Source organism: Danio aesculapii, chromosome 21 (genome assembly GCF_903798145.1).
Source record: "Danio aesculapii chromosome 21, fDanAes4.1, whole genome shotgun sequence".
In the NCBI taxonomy this organism is placed as follows: Eukaryota; Metazoa; Chordata; class Actinopteri; order Cypriniformes; family Danionidae; genus Danio; species Danio aesculapii.
Genome location: NC_079455.1, coordinates 42,423,540 through 42,449,393, shown reverse-complemented (window position 1 = coordinate 42,449,393; position 25,854 = coordinate 42,423,540). Strand labels below are relative to the sequence as shown.

The 25,854-nt window shown below is 37.4% G+C and overlaps 1 protein-coding gene across 1 annotated transcript in view; it reads right to left on the bottom strand.

The window, feature by feature from the left end:
• dym (dymeclin) overlaps window positions 1-25,854 on the bottom strand; it is a 150,333-nt gene that overhangs the window by 51,138 nt on the left and 73,341 nt on the right. The window contains exons 10-13 of the mRNA XM_056445876.1: window positions 25,103-25,281; window positions 23,626-23,751; window positions 15,132-15,245; window positions 14,485-14,579 (exon numbers count right to left, since the gene is read on the bottom strand). Coding sequence (XP_056301851.1) covers window positions 14,485-14,579; window positions 15,132-15,245; window positions 23,626-23,751; window positions 25,103-25,281 — 514 coding nt within the window. The remainder of the gene's footprint in view (window positions 1-14,484; window positions 14,580-15,131; window positions 15,246-23,625; window positions 23,752-25,102; window positions 25,282-25,854) is intronic.

Below are 25,854 nucleotides of genomic sequence, written 5' to 3'. Positions count from 1 at the left end.
ATCACTTTTATGGGTTAAGATAGCTTAGCAGATGACAATTTTATAGTATATGGGTTAAAATAGTTCATCTGATCACTTGTCTATTCTTTTTATGGGTTAAATCAGTTCATCTGATCACTTTTACATTAGTTTTATGGGTTAAAATAGTTCATATGATCACTTTTACACTGCTTTTATGGGTTAAATGACTTTTTGACTGCTTTTATGGGTTAAAATAGCTCATCTGATCACTTTTTCATCACTTTTATTAGTGAAAATAGCTCATTTGATCACTTTTTCATCACTTTTATTAGTGAAAATAGCTCATTTGATCAGTAATTTATCACTTTTATGGGTTAAGATAGCTTATCAGATGACAATTTTATAGTATATGGGTTAAAATAGTTCATCTGATCACTTGTCTATTCTTTTTATGGGTTAAATCAGTTCATCTGATCACTTTTACATTAGTTTCATGGGTTAAAATAGTTCATATGATCACTTTTACACTGCTTTTATGGGTTAAATTACTTTTTGACTGCTTTAATGGGTTAAAATGGTTCATCTGATCACTTTTTCATCACTTTTATTAGTGAAAATAGCTCATTTGATCAGTAATTTATCACTTTTATGGGTTAAGATAGCTTATCAGATGACAGTTTTATAGTATATGGGTTAAAATAGTTCATCTGATCACTTGTCTATTCTTTTCATGGGTTAAATCAGTTTATCTGGTCACTTTTACATTAGTTTCAAGGGTTAAAATATTAGTTCATCTGATCACTTTTTTGGCTTAGAATAGTTAATCTGATCCCTTTTCATCACTTTATGGGATACGATTGTGCATTGATCCCACTTTTTAATCAATTTCAATGGTTAAATAAAAATCTGAAATTTTTATTTTCCATTAGTGTTATGGTGTGAAATTTGGTGCATCGGATCGCTTTTACATGCCTTTTTCAGTTAAAATGGCACATGGGATCACTTTATGACCCATTAAATATAGCTAAATAGTTTATATATATATACAGTATATATATATATATATATATATATATATATATATATATATATATATATATATATATATATATATATATATATATATATATATATACAGTATATATATATATATATATATATATATATATATATATATATATATATATATATATATATATATATATATAAAATTTAAAATGTGCATCTGATTACCTTCTCAAGTGTTTATTGGGTTAAAAGGTGCATCTCATCACTTTTCATTTTATTAAAATAGTTTATCTGATCACTTTATGGGATAAAATTGTGCATTCACTCACACTTTACAATCTTTTTTAATAGTTAAGTGTAAATCTGTACACTTTTTTAATATCTGATTGTGCAAATGGTTCTGGATCAACTTTTCGCTATAGTTTCTGCTTGAAATAGTGAATCAAATCACTTTAATTTCCCATTTTATGGGTTAAAATGAGGCATCAGATTTTTACCTATCCAGTTCATAGGTTAAAACTTATTAAACCTTTTCATTTGTTTAATGAATTAAATTGTTCATATGATCGCTTCCGATGCATTTTAGAAGTTAAAATAGTGTATCTGATCACTTTTTCCAATTCTATTATGGGTTAAAATAGTTTATCAGATCAGTTTTTCACCATTTTATAGGATAAAATTGTGCATCCAATAACACTTTCTAATAATTTTTATTTAGTATAAATCTGAACACTTTTTATTAGTTTTATATTTTAAAATTGTGCATCGGACGTCTTTTTAATTTGTTTAATCAGTTATAATGGTGCATCAGATTACTTTATGACCCATTTAATAAGTTAAATTGGTTACTAGTGTAATTTTTCCACTATATTTTCCATTTATAATAGTGAATCAGATCACTTTTTTTTATCCATTTTATGGGTTAAAATGGTGCATCAGATGGTTTTCCCATGCATTTTATACGTTAAAACATGCATCAGATCAACCTTTTATTTGTTGAATGGGTTAAAATGTGCATCTGATCTTTTTTCACCCATCTTAGAAAGTATATCGGATCACTTTATGACCCATACAATGAGTTAAAATAGTTACTAGCATAATGTTTCCGCTATATTTTCTGTTTAAAGAGTGAATTAGATGACTTTCATTGCATTTAATTATCGCCATAATGCCCAGATCTACTACCCTGCATTTATTAGTTGCATGTTTTGTGTTGTTTCAAATTTTTTTGTTTGTTAAAGACATGATTTGTTTTACATGCATCTAAAAATAACAGATCAATAATAAAACTTTTCACTAGTTTTACAAGGTTAAAATGTTCGAATCGTTCAGTAAAACAACTGCACACCTCTTTTCAACAACACACACTATTTGCAGAATCATTGCACCGCAGAACGAACTGAAATCTCAAGTATACAAAACAGCGCTCGACGCAGCCAACACCACGCAAACAGGAAAACAAACCAGAACATAAATATTATGATCCCGCTCTGCTCTTATTATCAACTGTTTCCTTTAAAGAAAACAACAGCAGCGAGAATGTCAGACATCGGTCACTGATTATTTTGCAATTTTTAAAGATTCCTACTTTATTTTGGGGCTGGAAATCCATGCAGCAGAAAGGCAGACAGTGTTTATACCAAACGCTGTGTCACTGTGACCTACTGAGCACATGAAATGCCCGCTGGCACACCCACAGAACTATCTGTCCGTCTGCTCTGGGTTTTGATCTGTCTGATACACACACACACACATACGCTGTCTGGTACGTTCAGTCTAGCTAAATCTGTGACACTCTGTCTGTTCACGGCCGACTGAAGTGCTTCACTGGTGTGTGTGTGTGTGTGTGTGTGTGTGTGTGTGTGTGTGTGTGGATGTTCAAGTCTCTGTTGTTTGTGTGTGAAGCAGGTGGCGTTTTCACTCTGCTAATGGGAGACTGCACTTTGTCGACTCTTAAAGCTACTCGCAGCTAAAAATAGCACGTCTGTCTCTTCTGACGGGTCCTTCAATGCACCTGGGCTTTTAACACACACACACACATACATACAGACAAACACACACACCACCAGTGTTGGGCACGTTCCTTTAAAAGAGTGATTAGTTATAGTTGCTTTTCACAAATAGTAACTAATAGTAGAGTTACATAATTATAAAAGTAACTAATTACCAGGGAAAGTAACTATTGCCTTACTTTGAAAAAATCTAATTTGCCAAATGACTATGAAATAAATATAAAACATTGATGATAAACTAATCTACACTATTTTAATGTTGTTGTAGGACAATGTTGCAATCTGCTGCAGTTTAAACCGAGCATCAGAATGGGGAAGAAAGGGGATTTAAGTGACTTTGAAAGTGTCATGGTTGTTGGTGCCAGACGGGCTGGTCTGAGTATTTCAGAAACTACTGATCTACTAGGATTTTCACGCACAACCATCTCTAGGGTTTACAAAGAACGGTCTGAAAAAGAGAAAATAGCAGCAGTTCTGTGAGCGCAAATGCCTTGTTGATGCCAGAGGAGAATGGCCAGACTGGTTCCCGCTGATAGAAAGGCAACAGTAACTCAAATAAGCACTCGTTACAACCGAGGTCTGCAGAAGAGCATCTCTGAACACACAACATGTCTAACCTTGAGGCAGATGGGCTACAGCAGCTGAAGACCACACCAGGTGCCACTGCTGTCAGATAAGAACAGGAAACTGAGGCTACAATTCACACAGGCTCACCAAAACTGGACAATAGAAGATTGGAGAAACGTTGCCTGGTCTGATGAGTCTCCATTTCTGCTGCCACATTCAGATGGTCGGGTCAGAATTTGGCATCAACAACATGAAAGCATGGATCCATCCTGCCTTGTATCAACGGTTCAGGCTAGTGGTGTAATGGTGTGGGGGATATTTTCTTGGCACACTTTGGGCTCATTAGGACCAATTGAGCATTGTGTCAACACCACAGCCTACCTGAGTATTGCTGACCATGTCCATCCTTTTATGACCACAGTGGACTTATCTTCTCATGGCTACTTTCAGCAGGATAATTCGCCATGTCATAAAGCGGGAATCAGCTCAGACTGGTTTATTGAACATGACAATGAGTTCACTGTACTCAAATGGCCTTCACAGTCACCAGAACTCAATCCAATAGAGCAACTTTGGAATGTGGTGGAAGGGGAGATTGGCATCATGAATGTGCAGCCGACAAATCTGCAGCAACTGTGTGATGCTATCATGTCAATATGGAGCAAAATCTCTGAGGAATTTTCCGGTCCCTTGTTGAATCTTTGCCACGAAGGATTAAGGCAGATCTGAAGGCAAAACGGGGTCCAACACGGTATTAGCAAGGTGTACCTAATAAAGTGAGTGTTTATGTGGTGAATAACCATAAACTCACTTTCCCAGAATTCCCAAGAGCATAGTCTATGCCAAATTAAAGGACATAAATAAACGTGACTAGCACATTATGCCAACAATTCACATTATCATGCAAAAAAGACGTAAAAAAATCATTTACTTTATTTATCAGGGGTCGCCACAGTGGAATGAACCGCCAACTATTCCAGCATATGTTTTACGCAGTGTACTACGGCCAGTTTAGTTTACCCAATTCACCTATAGCGCATGTGTTTGGTCTGTGGGGGAAACCGGAGCACTCAGAGGAAACCCACACCAACACGGGTTGATAGTGTGTTTGATAGACGCGTTTATAGTGTGCTCCTCACAGGTGACATTTTATTTAAATAATAAGCAGACCTTGAAGGTAATTTCAAACTTTCTTTTGCTTTAATACGGCTTATACATACATTCGGACAGTAAATTTGTGGATATCGTGTGTAGAATGGCTGCTCCTGGCAACAAATGAGATGGCAAAGAGACGCGAGCTAATACAGCTAACGTTAGCTCGGCTGACTCACGAGGTACTCACGAGGGAGAATCACTTTCAGCTGAAATGTTTAAACAATCGCTGGAGTCTATGAAAAACGACATTTGTATTAAAATTGAAAGTGCGATCAGCGGTCTGCAATCAGATATCAACGGAGTGAAGGAAGAGTTGACTTCAGCTGTTGCCACAATTCAACAATCGCTTGGCTCGCAGGAGCAGCGGTTGAGAGCAGTCGAGGATTCAGCGACAGCAACGAGCAATTCTCTAACGTACCTTGAAACTACCGTGGCTAAACTCCAGACTGAGGTTACGGCTCTGTCTTTAAAGTGTGAAGATCTTGAAAGCAGATCAAGGAGGAATAACATCAGACTGATCGGAATTAGCGAGGGAGAAGAAGGCAACCGTCCATTGGAGTTCGTTTCAAACTTTCTCTGCGACCTGTTGAACATGGAGGAGAAGCCGCTGCTTGATCGAGCTCACAGGTCACTTCAAGCAAAGCTCAAACCTGGTCAACCACCCAGGCCCTTCATCATTAGAGTCCACTTGTTCCATATTTGAGAACAGATTCTCCAAACGGCACGTCAAGAAGGAAGGCTGACATACAAGAGACACACACAAGAGACATACAGATAGACACACAAACACCCTAGATGCACACACACACTTGTACAGTACACTCCAACAAATACACATACACGCATTCAAACACACACAGATGCACGCGCACACACACACACACACACACACACTCAAACACGCATACACACACACAGATGTACGCGCGCGCACACACACACACACACACCCAAACACACAGATGCACGCGCATACACACATTCATACACACACAGATGTACAAGCACACACACACACACACACGGATGTGCGCGTGCACACACATATATATACAGACAGGTACACAAACACACACATACGTACACTCAAACACACACACACACCCAAACACACATGGATGTGCACGTGCACACACATATATATATACAGACAGGTACACAAACACACACACGTACACTCAAACACACACAGATGTGCGCACACACACACGCACACAAACACATACAGATATGCGCACGCACACAAACATATAGACAGTCACACACACACAGATTTGTGTGCATGCACACACACACACACACACACACACACACACACACACACACACACACACACACACACACACACACACACACACACACACAAACACAGATTTGCGTGCACACACACACATAGACAGACACACAAACAGACACAAACTCACACAGATGCACACACACACGCATAGACACACAAACAGACACAAACTCACACACAGATGCACACACACAAGAGACATACAGTCACACACAAACACCTAGATGCACACACAATCACACACACATGCACTCAAACACACACATATAGACAGACACAGACATACACACACACATAGATGCACACACAGAAGAGACACACAAACAGACACACAAAGACCTAGATGCACACACACACACACGTACACTCAAACACACAAAGAGGTGCGCACACACACACACACACACACAAACAGATATGAGCGCACACACAAACATATATAGACAAACACAGAAACAGACAGACACACACACATACACCGTTAGAAGAGGCATACAGACAGACACACAAACACCTAGATGCGCGCACACACATGTAGACAAACACACAGACACATACACACACAGATATAGAAGAGACATACAGACACACACAAACACGCACGCACACACACAAACATGTACACTCAACCACATACACACTCACGCACACACACCCTGATGCACAGAAACACAAAACACACATGAAGAACTCAAACTCAAACTCTCTCTCTCTCTCTCTCTCTCTCTCTCTCTCTCTTCCTCTCTCTCTCTCTCTCTCTCTCTGATCTGTGTGGTCCTCGTCCAACTCATCTACAGCAGAACTGGCCTCATAACTCTAAATACTTCCTGTCCGCACAGGAAGCCGAATCCTCCAGGCAGCCTGGAGCTATTAAAGCCCTTCAATAGTGAATTTTTACAGACTCAAGAGGCTTCAAAGAGAAACACACAGTGTTCTTACTCATTTCTGCAGCAGCTGGACGCTATCGACACACACCACAGGAAACACATAAACATTAGACGGAAAAACAATATCCTTAAAGCCTCGGCGGACCGCAGCCACACCAGAAACCGCTCACTGTTAGCACAAAACAGGGATCTATGCTTTCAAGACGACCTTTAGAGACAAGAACAACTTCAAAACACTCCTGCAGTAATATTTGATGCATTATGGCGTATGAGAGAAGAGAAGATCATAAACACTGACTGACATCGCTGGTTATGAATGAAGTAATAATAATGCTAATCCATGAGGGCAAGCAAGAACTTCAATACTAACACAAATAATCAATAACATTCTACATTTGTTTTCTTTTCGGCTTAGTCCCTTTATTAATCTGGGGTCGCCACAGCGGAATTAACCGCCAACTTATCCAGCATACGTTTTACACAGCGGATGCCCTTTCAGCTGCAACCTAGTACTGGGAAACACCCATACAGTTATATTTGTTCATTTAAAACTATATGAAGATACACTCGCTGGCCACTTTATTAGGTATACCTCGCTAGTACCAGGTTGGCCCCCCATTTGACTTCAGAACTGCTTTAATCCTTCCTGGCATAGATTCAACAAGATACTGCAAATATTCCTCAGAGATTTTGCTCCATATTGACATGATAGCATCACACAGTTGCTGCAGATTTGTCGGCTGCACATCCATGATGCGAATCTCCTGTTCCACCACATCCCAAAGGTGCTTTATTGGATTGAGATCTGCTGACTGTGGAGGCCATTTGAGTACAGTGAACTCATTGCCATGTCCAATAAACCAGTCTGGGATGATTCACGCTTTATGACATGGTGTGTTATCCTGCTGGAAGTAGCCATCAGAAGATGGAGACACTGTGGTCATAAAGGGATGGACATGGTCAGCAACAATACTCAGATAGGCTGTGGCGTTGACACGATGCTCAGTTGGTACAAATGGGCCTAAAGCGTGCCAAGAAAATATCCCCCACACCATTACACCACCATCACCAGCCTGAACTGTTGATACAAGGCAGGATGGATCTATGCTTTCATGTTGTTGACGCCAAATTCTGACCCGACCATCTGAATGTGGCAGCAATTGTGTGATGCTATCATGTCAATATGGAGCAAAATCTCTGAGGAAGATTTCCAGTACCTTGTTGAATCTATGCCAAGAAGGATTAAGGCAGTTCTGAAGCCAAAAGGGGGGTCCAACCCGGAACTAGTAAGGTGTACCTAATAAAGTGGCCGGTGAGTGTTTATTAAGCATAATAGTTTTTATAAGCGTTCATAAAATGCGCATCATATAAAAAAAATATTACATGTTGAATTTCTAATTAATGCCACATTTGGGCGATCATCAGCGTCTGGTTTGCTTTAGAAGTGTGCGTAAGGTCATAGGAAATAATGGCTGATGATTGACATTAGCGCATGTACCAGAACTGCGACTCCACCCTTAAATAAAATCCCAGAAAATAGCATAATTATTCAATTTAGCCATCATAAACACTGACCTTTGCTTACTTGCACATAACAAAAAACCACTGACTGGCACGCACAGTCATGCTAGCTCATGAGCTAACCGCTAACGCCGCGCCACAAGTCTACAAAACAGCTTTAAGAGGAAGTTCAGCGCTGCCACTATAATGTTCAATTAGCGCGTTTGGCCCAGTGTTTCCCCGTCATTAGCACAGTTGCTACGGGCATTTATGTAAACGGCACATGTTGCTACCGCGGGTGAAACTACTGTGCCAACAACACACACACACACCATTCACACACTGCTGCCAAAACTCCTGCTCGACGCCAAGAAAGGGAGGAAATCAAGCACTCAGAAGGAGAGGGAACAAATAAAATGAAATGCTGACACTGCTGGAGAAATATGGCTGACATTTCAGAAGAACGTGCCATAATTCTGTTTTAGTGCTGCGCTTTAATTTTGGCAGTATTGTGCACTTCCTAATGAGGTGACTGAGATTCGGTGAAGTTTTATCAAGAGTGGTCATTTAGTGATGTTTGATTGAATCGTGTTCTGAGATGAGATGTGGACTGAAAGGAAATAACAAACACGCACACAACCAATATTTGTTTTTAATGAATTGGTCAAAAGACTCAGAAAACACCAACGTTATTGGTTTGAGTTGGTTTACATTGCTGAAATAATTGTTCATGGAATTAATTAAAAACCAGAATCCAAATTTGGACTAAACAACTCTTTTGAGTGATTCGTTTTTTCTGAAGTGCTCAAATGACTCATAAAGAATCATTATTGTAATCAATTAAGAAAGCAGAAGAATCAGTGTCAATCTTGCATGTTATCAGTTTCAATCGGTCTAAAATACTAAAAGAATCACTACTGGAATCCATTTATGCAGAAGAATCAGTGTCAATCTCTCATGTTATTGGCGTCAATCGGTCTAAAATACATAAAGAATCATTACGGGCATCAATTAAGAAAGCAGATGAATCAATGTCAATCTTGCATGGTATTGGTTTCAATCAGTCTAAAATACTAAACGAATCACTACTTGAACCACAAAGATACTGAACTACCTAATCTGTTAAATGACTCTTGAGTGATTCTTTTTTTCTGAAGAGGTCAAATGACTTAAAGAATCATTATTCGAATCAGTTAAAAAAGCAGAAGAATCAGTGTCAGTCTTGCTTGTTATTGGTTTCAATCAGTCTAAAATACTAAAACAATCATTATTGGAATCAAATAGGAAAGCAGAAGAATCTGTGTCGATCTTGGATGTTTCAATTGGTCTAAAATAGTAAAAGAATCATTACTGTAATCAATTAAGAAAGCAAAAGAATCAATCTTGCATGTTATTGGTTTCAATCAGTCTAAAATACTAAACGAATCACTATTTGAACCACAAAGATTCTGAACTACTTAATCTATGATTTGAACGATTGTTTTAAGTGATTCTTTTTTTTAATTGCTCAAATGACTCATGAAGAATCATTATTGAAATCCATTAAGAAAGCAGAAGAATCAGTGTCAATCTTGCATGTTATCAGTTTCAATCAGTCTAAAATACTAAAAGAATCATTACTTAAACCTATTTAAGCAGAAGAATCAGTGTCAATCTCTCATGTTATTGGCGCCAATCAGTCTAAAATACTAAAAGAATCATTACTTAAACCTATTTAAGCAGAAGAATCAGTGTCAATCTCTCATGTTATTGGCGCCAATCAGTCTAAAATACTAAAAGAATCATTATTGGAATCAATTAAGAAAGCAGAAGAATCAGTGTCAATATTGCATGTTATTGGTTTTCATTATTGGAATCAATTAAGTAAGCAAAAGAGACAGAATCAATCTTACATCTCATAAGTTTTAATCGGTCTAAAATAGTAAAAGAATCATTATTGGAATCAATTAAGAAAGCAGAAGAATCAGAATTAATCTTGCTTCCAGTTTGAATCTGTCAAAAATATGAATAGAACCATTATTTGAAAATGAATTCAGCAGAATCGAGACCTGAACAAAAAAGTCAGAGAGCAGAAGAATCAGTGTGAGTCAGTCTGCAATCTGAATCACTCTGAAGTTCTAAATGAATCAGTATTGCAACCAATTAAACAACCAGATTCAAAATAAGAACTACAAAAATACAAAACAGTCTGAACTGTTTGAATCAAATGACTCTTTTGAACAGTTTTTTAAAAATAAATTCATAAAAACAGGTCCAAATCAGTATTAGCAATCTGAATCACTCTACAGATCTAACAGAATCAGTAATGGAAATAATTAAGAAACTAGAATTGGAACAATAAAATACGCACAACTTAAACTATTTAAATCAAATGACTCTTTTGAGCAGTTCTTTTAAAATAAATTACTCAAAAAAGTCAGAATCACTACCAGCAGCCCTGAATCACTCTGAAGTACTAATTGAATCAATAATGAAACCAATTATGCAACCAGAATCGAAATGAGAGCTACAAAAATACAGCACAACCTAAACGATTTGAATCAAATGACTCTTTTGAACAGTTCTTTTTAATGAATTTACCTTTAATAACTCAAAAAAGCCAAAGAATCTAAACATTAAGGAATGATTCACTAAAGCTAAACCTCCTCTGAGTTGAGTTTTCCCTGTTCCAGATGAAGTCATGGCAAAATCTGGGCACCAGAAACCACATGGTATAAACATGCATTCCCAATGGCAGGACGATAAAAACAGCAACATTTCAAAAACACAACTGAAACCACTGAGGACGTGTTCTTTTACGCCTCTGTTTACAATGTGGAACAATGTTTTCATGTTATTTGAAAGACCCTCATATATTTATTCAGGAAACAATAAGCAGCCAATCAGACGGCTGATTATCAACAGCTTTGAAAAACAGTGTCAGTTTCAGATCATCTGAGGTGACCAGGGTGGGTTCTGCTCCCAAAGTCAACAAACATTTCATTGACTTTAAATCAGCGCGTGTATCGCAAACATCATGAAGTGAAATACGATCTGTTTGTGTTCAACGCCAGCTAAATGGACGTGTTAGAAAGCGCTTGTTTTGTTCTGTAACAGTTGCTCACCTTCCTGATCTCAAACAAAGATCCGGTTTCTGGACCGATGCAAATCAGCCCATCTGTGATGTTGGACGACGGCCTGACCGAACACTCACTCAACACACACTCACAACTCTTACTTTAATTACAAGTGGAAAATTAATGTAAAGTCTGATTGTAGGATTGTATGTGTTGATGTTAACGTATTTTATAAAGGTCCGTCAACATTTCTTTCTATTCAAAACAATAAAATGATCATCATAGACTGTGTTTTTCTGCCAAAGATTGACAATGGTGAGAATAATAAATGTTTTCATTTGATGGGACTGAAAATCAGGGTTATTCCAGCAGATTTCTTTCTTAGATTGCTTTCTTAACGCTGAAGTTAAAATATTGGTATTGCGGAAAAAATATTAAATGACAAAATGTTTTACTTTACACTTGAAAGAAATATCCAAAACAAAGAGGGTTATTATATTTAAACTAAAATAACAAAATAAAATAAACATTAATAAAAAAAAATTATTATTATTATTATTAATATTATTATTATTATTAGGTACACCTGTCCAACTGCTTGTTAACGCAAATTTCTAATCAGCCAATCACATGGCAGCAACTTAATGCATTTAGGCATGTAGACATGATCAAGACGATCTGCTGCAGTTCAAACTGAGCATCAGAATGGGGAAGAAAGGGGATTTAAGTGACTTTGAACGTGGCATGGTTGTTGGTGCCAGACGGGCTGGTCTGAGTATTTCAGAAACTGCTGATCTACTGGGATTTTCACGCACAACCATCTCTAGGGTTTACAGAGAATGGTCTGAAAAAGAGGAAATATCCAGTTAGCGGCAGTTCTATGGGCGCAAATGCCTTGTTGATGCCAGAAGTCAGAGGAGAATGGCCAGACTGGTTCCCGCTGATAGAAACAGTAACTCAAATAAGCACTCGTTACAATCGAGGTCTGCAGAAGAGCATCTCTGAACGCACAACACATCCAACCTTGAGGCGGATGGGCTAAAGCAGCAGAAGACCACACCGGGTGGGCACTCCTGTAAGCTAAGAACAGGAAACTGAGGCTACAATTCACACAGGCTCACCAAAACTGGACAATAGAAGATTGAAGAAAGTTGCCTGGTCTGACGAGTATTGTTGCTGACCTTTATGACCACAGTGTACTCATCTTCTGATGGCTACTTCTAGCAGGATAACACACCATGTCATAAAGCGTGAATCATCTCAGACTGGTTTCTTGAACATGACAATGAGTTCACTGTACTCAAATGACCTCCACAGTCAGCAGATCTCAATCCAATAGAGCACCTTTGGGATGTGGTAGAACGGGAGATTCACATGATGGATGTGCAGCCGACAAATCTGCAGTAACTGTGTGATGCTATCATGTCAATATGGAGCAAAATCTCTGAGGAATATTTCCAGTAGCTTGTTGAATCTATGCCACGAAGGATTAAAGCAGTTCTGAAGGCAAAATGGGGTCCAACCCGCCCGCTACTAGTAAGGTATACCTTATAAAGTGAGTGTATATAAATTCAACAAAAAATGCTCTAAATAAAAATTATTATTTTACATTTGGAAGAAATATCCAAAACAAACAGGATTTATTATATTAAACTACAACTATATAACATGAAATACAATAAACATTAACTGAAACAGGTATTGCGTTAAAAAAATGATTATGTGTGTGTATTGTTACATATTTGTGTTATTTGTGCTCTGTTTGTGTTTTCTCTCTGCTCTCCCATTTCTGCTTTCATTATTCACAGGTTCCGTTCATTGGTCTATTCAGCTGTCAGTCATTTCTCCCCCGGTTACGTCATTCTTACGTCACATCCAATAAGCAAAGACCACCCACCATAAAAGCGCGCGCCAGACCACTCACTAGCCCCTCTCTCTCTTTTCCCTTTCTTATCTTGTTTTCTTGTTGCGTTACGAAAAAACCCCATCTAACTGTGTATTTTGTTGTTGCCCGTTTCTGTGTGCACGTTATCTGTCCGTTATTTGTAGATCCCTCCATTTCTCTGTTTAAACGTTGTTTACGAGGCTTGGGCGAAGCGGACAGGTAAGAAGGTCACGTGACCAACATTTTGCAACACTTAGGACTACTCTTCTGTATAGTACATTAGGTTAGGGGCGAGCGCCATCCCTTGTACTTTATGGATAGATAGACAGAGTCAGGACTCGGAAGACTTCGCGTGCTAATTATTTTGTTTCACATAGTTAGTTAGCTAGATGCTTCTGGGAAGTTAGATTTAGTTTGGGTTTTGTTCTTTTCATTCTTTTAGCGCCACCCACATCCCTTCTGCCAACTCTCCTGTCTTTGTATTTGTCTCAGTGTTGTAAATATTGTAAATAGTATATTTTGCCTTACTTTATTTTCTTTATTTTGGATTTATTTGTTGTTTTTGTTCACTTTGGGAAATATAAATTAATCACAATTTTGGTATTATTTTGGTTGTCTTTAGCACTTATTTACTGTTTGTATAAATATATTTTAATTACAAATAAATGTCAAACCCCACCATCCCCTGGACTAACATCAGGAGTTTGTATTATATAAAAACAAACAAACAAAATGCATCAAAAAATGCTCTAAATATATATTTTTTAAATCTTTTACATTTGGAAGAAATATCCAAAACAATCTAGGTAGTTGTAGTTAACAAAAAAATAAATAAAAACATGTTTTGTTACATGAAAAAAAAATGTAATTAAACAAAATATATAAAATTTCGGCTAGTTAAAAACTGTTGCTCATTTTTGATCATCAGTGTTGTGTTGTTTATTAGTATTAGTATTATTATTCAGGCTTCTTTGACGATTATAAACAACAGCCTTTCTTGAAATCAGAACTCTTTTGTAACATTAATGAATGTCCTAACACAATATTTAATCTATCCTAGTTGAATAACTGCTCATGTCAGAGACAGGAACATCACATATAATTAAATGCAATAAAACATTATCCAATCTAACTAATCAGCTGTTAATAAACTTACCTTATAATTCGTTGGGCAGCATACTGGTGGAGGTTTCGAAACTGTGCCGACATGTTGGCAAGCGCTGCCAAGCAGTTGGTGTGGAGGTATTTATCCTGAAGGAGAGGAAATCAATAAAAGCAGGCATTAATAATTTGTGCGGTTTCTTCTCGCAGGGCAAAACACAATGAAATGACTCTATTATGCTTTGAATATAAAAACACGCTCTGTTCACTGGACTCACAGGTCTGATCTCAATTATCAGCCTGCCTGTATATTTTTCCCCAATTTATATTTAACGCAGAGAAGATTTTCAACATTTCTAACATAATAGTTTGTTCTGTAGGTAATCGAAAAAATATTGCTGGCGGCTAATAATATTGACCTTAAAATGATTTAAAAAATAAAAAACTGCTTTTATTCAAGCCGAAACAAAAGAAATAAGACTTTCTCCAGAAGAAAAAATAGTATAGGAAATACTGTGAAAATTTCCTGGATCTGTTAGACATCATTTGGGAAATATTTAGGGGGAAAAAAGCTAAAATTCACAGGAGGGCGAATAATTTTGACTTCAACTGTATATTATATATAAAATAATGAATTTGCAAGTGCCCACGGCTAAAGATGTGGAGGTTTCTGACTGTATTTATCACTGGTTCTGGACTCACCCTGGTGCGGGTCATGTTAAACTGGATGGTTCGGATGACGACCAGGATCAGCAGACTTCCTAGAGAGATCTCTGTTAGGACGCGCTCGGTGTACCACGAGATGTTCTTCAACAGCTGAGAGAGATATAATAATACAAGAGTCCATACATTAGCTTTTAAAAAAAATACAGATTTTAAAAGAGATGAAGGGTTTTACTGCATAAAACGTCAACTAAAGGTGAAATCCACTGACTTAAAAGTTACCATGACATCAATTTTACTGATTTTTATTATGAAACATGCAGTCTTTATTATAAAGTATTTATCCATGTGCATCATCAGTGTTGGGTAAGCTACTTCAAAAAAGTAATTAATTACATGATTACAGCTCTATTTAAATCATTTCTAATTGCTTTGTCAGAAAAGTTACTCAATTAGAACTTACTTAACTGATACTAAACACCCACATAAATCTCAACACTCAAAAATTGACTTTTGCTGCTTCTTTAAACTACTTGCATTACATTTACGTTTAGTCATTAAGCAGATGCTTTTGTCCAAAGCGACTTACAATTGAAGAGGCATTCAGCGATCCAACAACAAGAGGCAACACACACACAACAAGTGCTGATTTTACAAAGTAACTTGTTTGTGATCAGAGAATTAAGTGCTTGAGTAAGTGTTTTTTTAGGGAGAGAGAGAAAGTGCTTCTACAGCTGGTCTTGGTTTAATTCACTGGGGTTAAGGTGTTCTCGGAAGAGATGGGTTTTTAGTTGTCGTTATTACTTATTTAAAATGAGCTGACAAAACATAATTTTGGAGATTTTTTTTTGGGGGGGGGCTTAATTGTTTTATGTTCAGTCCATTTAAATGTGTTACGTTAACTTCATTGATTTGAGTTGGCACAACATGTAGGAATTGTGTGGAACCATGCATTTTTTACAGTGAATTAATTCACTGTATATGAATCAATTCACATTTATTTGTATAGCGCTTTTCACATTAATTATCGTACCAAAGCAGCTTCAAAATGTCAAATTCAGAAAGTTAAGAGGTTGTGTATGCACTGAAAAAAGTGTTGCATGCAAAACTGTTGCAAGCAATTTATTTGTGTTGAATTTAAACAAACAAATTAAATTGAGCGATGTTCAACTTAAATTGTTTGTTTAAATTCAGCCCAAATAAACTGTTTACAACCACTTAACATAAAAAAATTGAGTAAATCCAAGGAATCATCTTTGAATAATTTTTTCAGTGTGGGGTGGGCAGGCTACTCGTTTTAAACTCTTAATTATTAGTTAACTTGTGCAACAACATGAAGGAATTGTGTGGAACCATGCATTTTTTACAGTGTTGCATATATTAACATAGAAAATATTTGTTTCTTAAGCATGTGCAGGTGTCAGACAAATAAAACCTTTCAGTTGAAAAATATGCAGAATTTCTAAATAACAAAGTATATACATTTACAATGAGCACATTTATATGGACACCAATAATCAGATTACGATACGATTAAGACAATACTCTGATTAAGAGTCTACCATGTAAACAACGACCTTAATCCGACTAAGGTCATAATCAAACTAAACAGAAACTGAATTAAGACATGTGGAGTATGCCGATTATAGTCGCATTATTGAAGTGCAGTACAGACATGTAAACACCGCAATTAAACTATTACAGTCTTGTAGGACTTTACACCACATTTTGCAACAGGATAGTCTACACCAGGGGTCACCAAACTTGTTCCTGGAGGGCCGGTGTCCTGCAGATTTTAGCTCCAACCCTAATCAAACACACCTGAATGAGCTAATCAAGGTCTTACTAGGTATACTTGAAACACCCAGGCAGGTGTGTTGAGGCAAGTTGGAGCTAAACCCTGCAGGGACACCGGCCCTCCAGGACCGAGATTGGTGACCCCTGGTCTACACACACATGGCTGTTTGACACTATTCTCTGCACCTACCGAGTGAGTAAAGGACCACAGATTGCAAAATGCAGCGTTTTTTCCCATATGGTGTGCAGCATCAAATTCCATTAAAACTACACTCTTCCAGCAGTTCATACTCACATCCAATATCTCGTTTGTAACATGGGGGCATGCATGAAATGTTCCTGAATGAAAGTGAAAGTGCCAAACTGCAGTTAAAGTCGACAAATTATGAATGAAACACCCGAAATTACATGAAACTCCATAGGAAATATGGATAGCGCGGTGACATAGACTTCAAGCGATCTATGTGCTATAACATGTAAACATTCAACCATTCAAGGAACATTCAAAAAGCAACTCATGTAAACGCTTTAATCACATTATTGTCTTATTCAGATTAAGGCGAATAATTCAAACACTGATGTCCATGTAAACAGAATCAACTACTCTGTTTCTCTACATTTATACCATATATATGGTATATATATACACCATATATATGGTATACTATCGTATATATGGTACCACTATATAGAGCACACTGCCTCTTTGAACTGTTACCTTCTGGTCGACGCTACAGAGCACTGCGCACCAGAACAGCCCGACACAGAAACAGTTTCTTCCCTCAGGCAATCCATCTCATGAACACTTGATGATAATAATTGTGGAAGCAACATCACTACTTGCTATACACTTTTATACACATACACACTTATTTAACAACACACTTTACATGCCAATTTGCACATAACAGCTGCACATATAACATTGTATATAGTAATATACCTGCTCATACACTTGTCAATCTGTATATTTGCACTCACTATTTTTTTAAAATATATTAATTATCTGTTTTTTTTGTCCTGTCTCTGTAACCCTGTTGCACTGTAGAAGCTCTGTCACCAAAACAAATTCCTCGTATGTGTGAACATACCTGGTAATAAAGCTCTTTCTGATATATATTATCATGAACTGATTTCTCAGTTAATTTTTTAAAATATGGAGTTGTTTTCATTTGTGTTCTTTAGTTAAAAAATAAAATGATTCTGTGAAATATATATTACTCTGCTTCTCCAAATAGATTTATTTATAACTGTTAAATTTACGTACAGTATTTAAGCAAAAGGCGTGGTGGCGCAGTGGGTAGCGATGTCGCCTCATAGCAAGAAGGTCACTGGTTCGAGCCTCAGCAGGGTTATTTGGAATTTCTGTGTGGAGTTTGCATGTTCTCCTCGTGTTGGCGTGGGTTTCCTCTGGGTGCTCCGGTTTCCCCCACAAGTCCAAAGACATGTGCTGTAGGTGAATTGGGTAAGCTAAATTGTCCGTAGTGTATGGGAGTATATGGGTGTTACCCAGTGATGGGTTGCAGATGGAAGGCCATCCGCTGCGTAAAACATATCCTGGATAAGTTGGCGGTTCATTCCGCTGTGGTGACCCCAGATTAATAAAGGGACTAAGCCGAAAAGAAAATGAATGAATATTTAAGAAAATAACTGTAATAAAAAGACCCAACAATTTAAAGTAACACTAAGCTTAATAAGTCATTTATTTACAGTAACTCCACATCATTACTCTTTTTACAGTTTTGTTATAAATTCATCCACCTGTGTAATCTTTCATCAAAACTACTTCCCCTGCCACTTCATCCGTTCTCTATTCTGATTGGTGCTGAATGGCATGAGGGCGGGATCAACCTGTCACTCATTTGAGATTCACCAATCATTTTCCCACAAACAAAATCAAGCCCCACCCTACATGTTTTCTCATTTTAGAAGCTCTTTCAACGGTATACGTCACAATAGAAGAGAAAAGAAAAATTATTTTATGCTAACTGCAAAAACAGAGAGCAGAATTCACAGTGACTAAATAATCAGCTTCAACTAATAGATGATTTAATAGAGCAGCTTTCACGCATCAAGTGAATAATCTGGCATGAGCGTTAGTGTGGAAGAAAACATCACATTGCAGATGATATTTTTACCACAGTCAATCAATCAATTTGCATGCAAAATGGTGAGAAATGCATGTGAGGTGACTTTGTTCAGTGCATGGAGTATTTATTTACTCATTATTTATTGCCACATCAGCAACTTATGGCTATTTCATGGCAAGATGGATATACATAAAAATATTCTTCTCTTCTCTTCCACCACTCCTCTCCAGCCTTCTCGATATCAGCCTGCTTTCTCCAGGCATGCACTCTTAGGGTACGAAGATCATCTACTACATCATCCAACCGCCTCTTCCTTGGCCTACCAGGACATCTCATTCCTTCTAGTTTTAGCTTGTATGCTCTTTAACAGCTCTTTGTTCGGGGAGTCTCTCTAAATGGCCCAGCCATCTCATACGGTTCCTCTTTATTTCCGAGACATAGAAATATTACATGATAAAACCAATTAGTATTACAATAAAAAGTTACTTAGACAAATTTATAAAATATAAATGAATCAAATTCACACAAAAATATATTCAAATATATTCAGTTCAATTTTTTTATGAATAATTTAAGATTCTTCCTGGTGGTACCTTTTTAAAAATGTCCATCAAAGTACTCTTTCAAATCAATTCAATTCCCCTTTATTTGTATAGCGCTTTTACAATGTAGATTGTGTCAAAGCAGCTTCACATAAAGGTCACAGTAAATAGGAACAGTGTAGTTCAGTTTGTAGTGTTTCAGTTCAGCTCAGTTTAGCTCAGTTCAGTGTGGTTTAATAATCACTACTGAGAGTCCAAATATTGAAGAGCAAATCCAACGATGCGCAGCTCTACAGATCCTGAACCATGCAAGCCAGTGGCGACAGCGGAGAGGGAAAAAAAACTTCACTAATGGCGGAAGTGAAGAAAAAAAACCTTGAGAGAAACCAGACTCAGTTGGGGACGATCATTTTAATTTCTCCGCTGGCCAAATGTCTCGTGCAGAGCTGCAGTCTCAGCGGCGGAGGCTGGAAGCTGGTCTCAGCGAAGACTCGTCTGTCTCTGGAGCGTCACAGGAATCAGTCTCACGTTCTCCACTCCTCCATGACCATCACAGTAGCTGCTCAGGATACGGCCCGGTCCAGGATTATGGAAACCTTGGGATCATCTCGTCGTTGGTCTTGGATCGAATCAGTGACTCTGCATAGTCTGAGGGCCTCAGGAAGAGTATCCCCAAGTGGAAACTCTCCTTATAAAATTGTCTAATTGTATTCAAACTTCCACATTCCAACAAAATATGTTAGATGGTAAGAGCGGTCTGGTAGTAATTACATTTAGGTGGTGCTTCGTTATTGAGTAAATACAAATGATTCAACCTAGAATTTCCAATCCAACATCTAGTATAGACAGTTTGATCATGCCTGGTCTCAAAATTATAATTTGCTAAAGTGTCTTTTATTTATTTTCAGGTTAATTTCATGTAATTTATTACTTATGCAGTTGTCCCATTCCTTTTGCCATGTTTTATTTATGTACAAATTAATTGTGGGTTTCAAGTCCTCAGGAGGAATTAAACATTCTGTCACTTTCAAGGAGATCAGAGCATGGAGTGCAAATCTCTAAATGTATCCTTGACTGAAGAATAAATGGTAACACTTTACTTAAAGTAGTGTATATAAGACTGCCATGAAACCTTTATAATCATGACATGACACATCATGAATGTGAATGAGATTTTGCTAACTGTTATTAAGTGTCGTTTGCTCAGTAATGTTCTATTAAATGTAAAGGTGACAGTGACTATGTTTAAATGGACATCAGTAATAAAATTATTTGCTTTAATCTAATTAAGAGAATAATAAGACTAAGGTGTTTACATGAGTTACTTTTTGAGTGTTACTTTCATGATCCCGCTTTACATGTTATAGCACATAATTCGATTAACGTCATTGCGTCACGGCGCTATCCACACTTCCTGCGCAGTTTCATGCAATTTCGGGTGTTTCCTTTTTAATTTGATGACTTTAACTGCAGTTTGGCACTTTCACTTTCATTCAGGAACATTTCATGCACGCTCTCTGTGACAAACGGGATATTGGATGAGTATGAACTGCTGGAAGAGTGTTGTTTTAATGGAAGTTCATACCGCACGCTGAATGTAAGAAAAAAACCTCCGCACTTCACGATGCAGGTGGCTGTGGTCTGCACTAGGCATGGCCAGGTATAAGATTCTGAAGGTATGATAAAATATCACAGTATTGTGCTCACTGATCTAAAATATATTCGTTTTAAATGTCTGGGTAAAAAACGAAAACTTTTTTCCCTTTTTTAAAACAATATATTCTAATTTTTGAAAGATTTATGATATATTGGAGCAGTAAACACATCAGGCTATATAATTCAGATGATTCATTGACTTCTGCTTACTTTATTTGTTTTAAATACACAGATTTCTTTACAATTTAAAACAGTGTCTTTGTGTGTATATATATATATATATATATATATATATATATATATATATATATATATATATATATATATATATATATATTGCTGGAGATACTGTTGTCCTAAAAAACTAAAAATTCTAAGAGCAATTCCATGCAGATATCAACATTGCCATGAACAAAATTAAGTTTTTGCCAAAATAGCAAAACCGTTTCTGCGTTTTTTTTGTGCAAGCAAGTATTTAACAGTGCTTTAAAAATACTCAGAAATGCCTCTGTTAATGTTTTCAAACTATTATATTTGATTTACCAAAAGTTTAGTTGTTTTGGAAAATACGGATGCTTCAATATAATGTTAACGTATACTTTCTCTGAGAATTTATGTTTTGAGATTTTACTGCAAATGTCACATCCATAACGCTGGAATTACTCATAAATAAAAAAATCTTACACATACCTTAAAAACGGAATTACAGATCATTTTGACGGTTTTAAAACCTTGACATTTCCAAACCGCGGTATACCTTGAAGACGATTATCATCCCATGCCTAGCCTGCACTGACTGGGTAGGTGCACAGAGTGTCAAACAGCTGTTTGCGTGTGGACTATCCGTTCGCAAAACACAGCGAAAAGTCCTACATGACGATATTAGTTTGATTAAGGTGTTTACATGTCTGTAATGGCTCGTTTCCACTAACTGGTACAGTACGGTACGGTTCGGTGCGGGTCACCTTTATCAGGCTTGCGTTTCCATTACCAAGGTAATAAATGAACATATATGAACACATACAGACCCTTACAGTCTCCGATATGTTACCAATTACAGATAAACTACACACAGCAGACATTTAGTGCTTATTTAGGTTCAAAAACAACAGGAAATATAGCCCACAGTCAGAGCAGACCTCTTATCTGTGTCTTTAATCTTCAGCAGCACATGTAGCCTCTGTAGTGAGCAATTCCATCTTTCTGAGTTCATATTAGTCCAAATGGTGAAAATAATTGTTAAACAAGACAGTTTGTTTACATTTGATCAAAAAATAATGTGCTCCTTTTTTTCGTCCTTCACTCTCAGGTTTGTCAGCTTCTAACAGGATCGGGTTTCAAAAGCACGTCAATAATCAAGCGCACGTTATTATCATCAGCTCCAGAAGTTTGTTATTTCAGATATAATGTTAGACGCGCAGCGAGCGCAAGCAAGAAAGCGAAACCGCTCGCGCTTCAGACTGGTTCGTAAAAACTACGAAGCACAGCATAAATCTGCTCTTATTTTTGTTCATCAAGACCACAACAAGGTTTGTTTGAGCCCGGGTCGACCATGGCTCGTTATTATATGTATATATCATTTCGCTGTAATCTCTCGCTGTGTATTTCAAACATGGCGGGTTTTTGTTTTTATTCTGGCTTGTTGTGTAGGCAAATGACGTATGTCTGTAAACCAATAGCGTTCAGCTGCACGTCTATCTCTGCCTTTTGGTGTTTGGTTCCCTTTCAAAAGGGTGCTGAAAAAGCAGTACAGTTCGGTACGCCTTTTGACAGCGGAAACAGCCATAAAAGCGTACCAAACCGAACCGTACCGTACCACTCAGTGTAAACGGGCCATAATGCACTTCAATAATGCGACTAAAGTCAGCATACTCCACAGGTCTTAATTAGATTTTTCTTTAGTTCGATTATGACCTTAATCTGATGAAATTAATAAAAAAATTAATAAATAAAAAAATAAATAAATAAATAAATCGCTGTTTACATAGTAGACTCTTAATCAGAGTATTGTCTTAATCGCATTAAAATCGAATTATCGGTGTCCATGTAAACATAGTCATTGTTTGTTATGACAACTTCTAAAAACAGCCATTAGAAGATGTAAAATCCAAAGCTTGCAGTTTGTCACTTTCAAATGCCCTCTAGTACCTGCCATGCCCCGCCCCCCACTTCTCATTTGATGCGCTTGTGCTCAACCACTCTCACTGGCAGAGCTGTGAGAAAACAAAACGCTATGGGCTGTTTTTTTTAAAAGGGGAGGGGCTACACTAAGTCCCACCCTCACTTCATGTTTCAGCTGAGATTGTCAAACACTAAATAAAAATGCTCATTTCAAAAGCACTTCACAAGAGCCTTAATAATAACTTGCACCAGTTAGACTAATGAACTACTTATCTAAGCTAACAGGACTGAATGTGAGAGTGCAAATGTGATGGTGTGTGTCCTCACCACTTCATGTATGGAGCGGTTGAAGGTGTCATCCTCAGTGAGGATGAGGAGGATGATGAGGGCCATGTACACATGATGAGAGTTTCTCTCCTCCACGTGATACAAGATCTCAAGAATCGGCAACACCTACAGAGACAAGAAAACAGAACATAGTTTAATACGGTCGTCAAAACAGAAAACATCACAGCAACAATACACAACAAACAATACATACACACAATATATACACTCACTCTCAAAGCAACACACTACACACTCACATCCACACAGATATGGACACACACGCACACACAAAGACACACACACTGTACGCACATCAACACACACTACACACATGCACACACACAAGCACATACATTCACACAAAGAAATGCATAGTGTTACATCAATATACTCACACACACACACATGCACAAATTCACACACTCATATCAACACACAAACACTCACATTTACAAGTACACACACACACACACACACACACACACACACACAAACAAACAAACAAATACATACTCACATCAACACTGACAAATGCACGCATACACTTTCTTTGACACACACATACACAAACACTCACATCCACACAAACACACACACACTTTCACACAAAAAATACAAACATGCGCATTCTCATGCAAAACACACACACACACACACACACGCACTCATCAACACACACTACACACACAAGAACACATATTCACATAAACAAATACATACACACATCAACACACTCACACACACAAATTTAACACACACACACACACACACTCATCAACACACACTACACATACAAGGATACGTATTCACACAAATACATACACACATCAACATACTCACACACACAGACTTATTTGCATAACTTCACACACTCACATCAACACACATGCACACACTCACACACACACACACATTTACGAGTTCACGCACACTCACATCCACACACACTACACACTGCACAGATATAGACACAAACACACAAAGACACACATATGCACATCAACATACACTACACACATGCACACACACACACACACACACACACACACACAAGCACATACATTTACACAAATAAACACACAGTTACATCAATAAACTCGCACACACACATGCACAAATTCGCACACTCATATCAACACACACACTCCCATTTACAAGTTCACACACTCTCGCATTTCTGTGTGGAGTTTGAATGTTCTCCTCGTGTTGGCGTGGGAATCCAAAGACATGCGGTACAGGTGAACTGAAGAAACTAAATTGGCCGTAGTGCATGTGTGTGAACGTGAGAGTGTATGGGTGTTTCCCAGTACTATGTTGCAGCTGGAGGGGAACCACTATGTAAAACATATGCTGGATAAGTTGGCGGTTCATTCCACTGTGGCGACCCCTGATGCATATAGGGACTAAGGCGAAGGAAAATAAATGAATGACAGGAGGAGTGAAATGCGTAAGAGTATGTGCTGAATGTGCTCACCAGGTTCTCCATGTCCGTGCGGGACAGTATGTACGTCCTCATGTTGCTGTTCTGATGCAGGAGCGTGTAGAGCAGTAACGTCACCTGGTCTGATTTCTGCTGCTCACACAGAGCCGTGTACAAACTGTTAAAGTTGATCTGAAACGTGTGAGGCTGAGGAGACGGCATGGATGAAGAGTCTGAAACACACACAGGAAAGTTTCATTGGTGGATTATTTTGCTTGTTTTGAAGAAAAACTCACAGAATTTTGACATATTATATCAGAAAAAGAGACGAAATACTATGGTAGTCAATGGTTACAGGTTTTCAGCATTCTTCAAAATATCTTCTTTTGTGTTTAACAGAAAAAAGAAACTCTAATAGGTTTGAAGCAAGTGAAGGGAGAGTAAATGATGACAGAATTGTCGTTTTTACACTTAATTCAATATATTTAACAAACAATTACCCATGTATTGGCAGATTCTTATTATTCTTTTTCACTGAATTTTGACATTTTATTTCTTAAAACAAAACAGTATCTTTTGCTTGTCTAGAAAATGTTTTTTGATTTAAACCTTTTTTGATATCTGGAGTAGAAACAAGACAAAAACCAAGTAAGATTTTTTTTGCATTGAAATTAAAGGGATAATTCACCCAAAAATAAAGATTGACTGATTATTTATTCTTCATTTATTCATTCATTCATTCATTCATTCATTCATTAGTTTCTTTCTCCTGTTGAACGGCGCAATAGAAGATACTTTAAAGAATG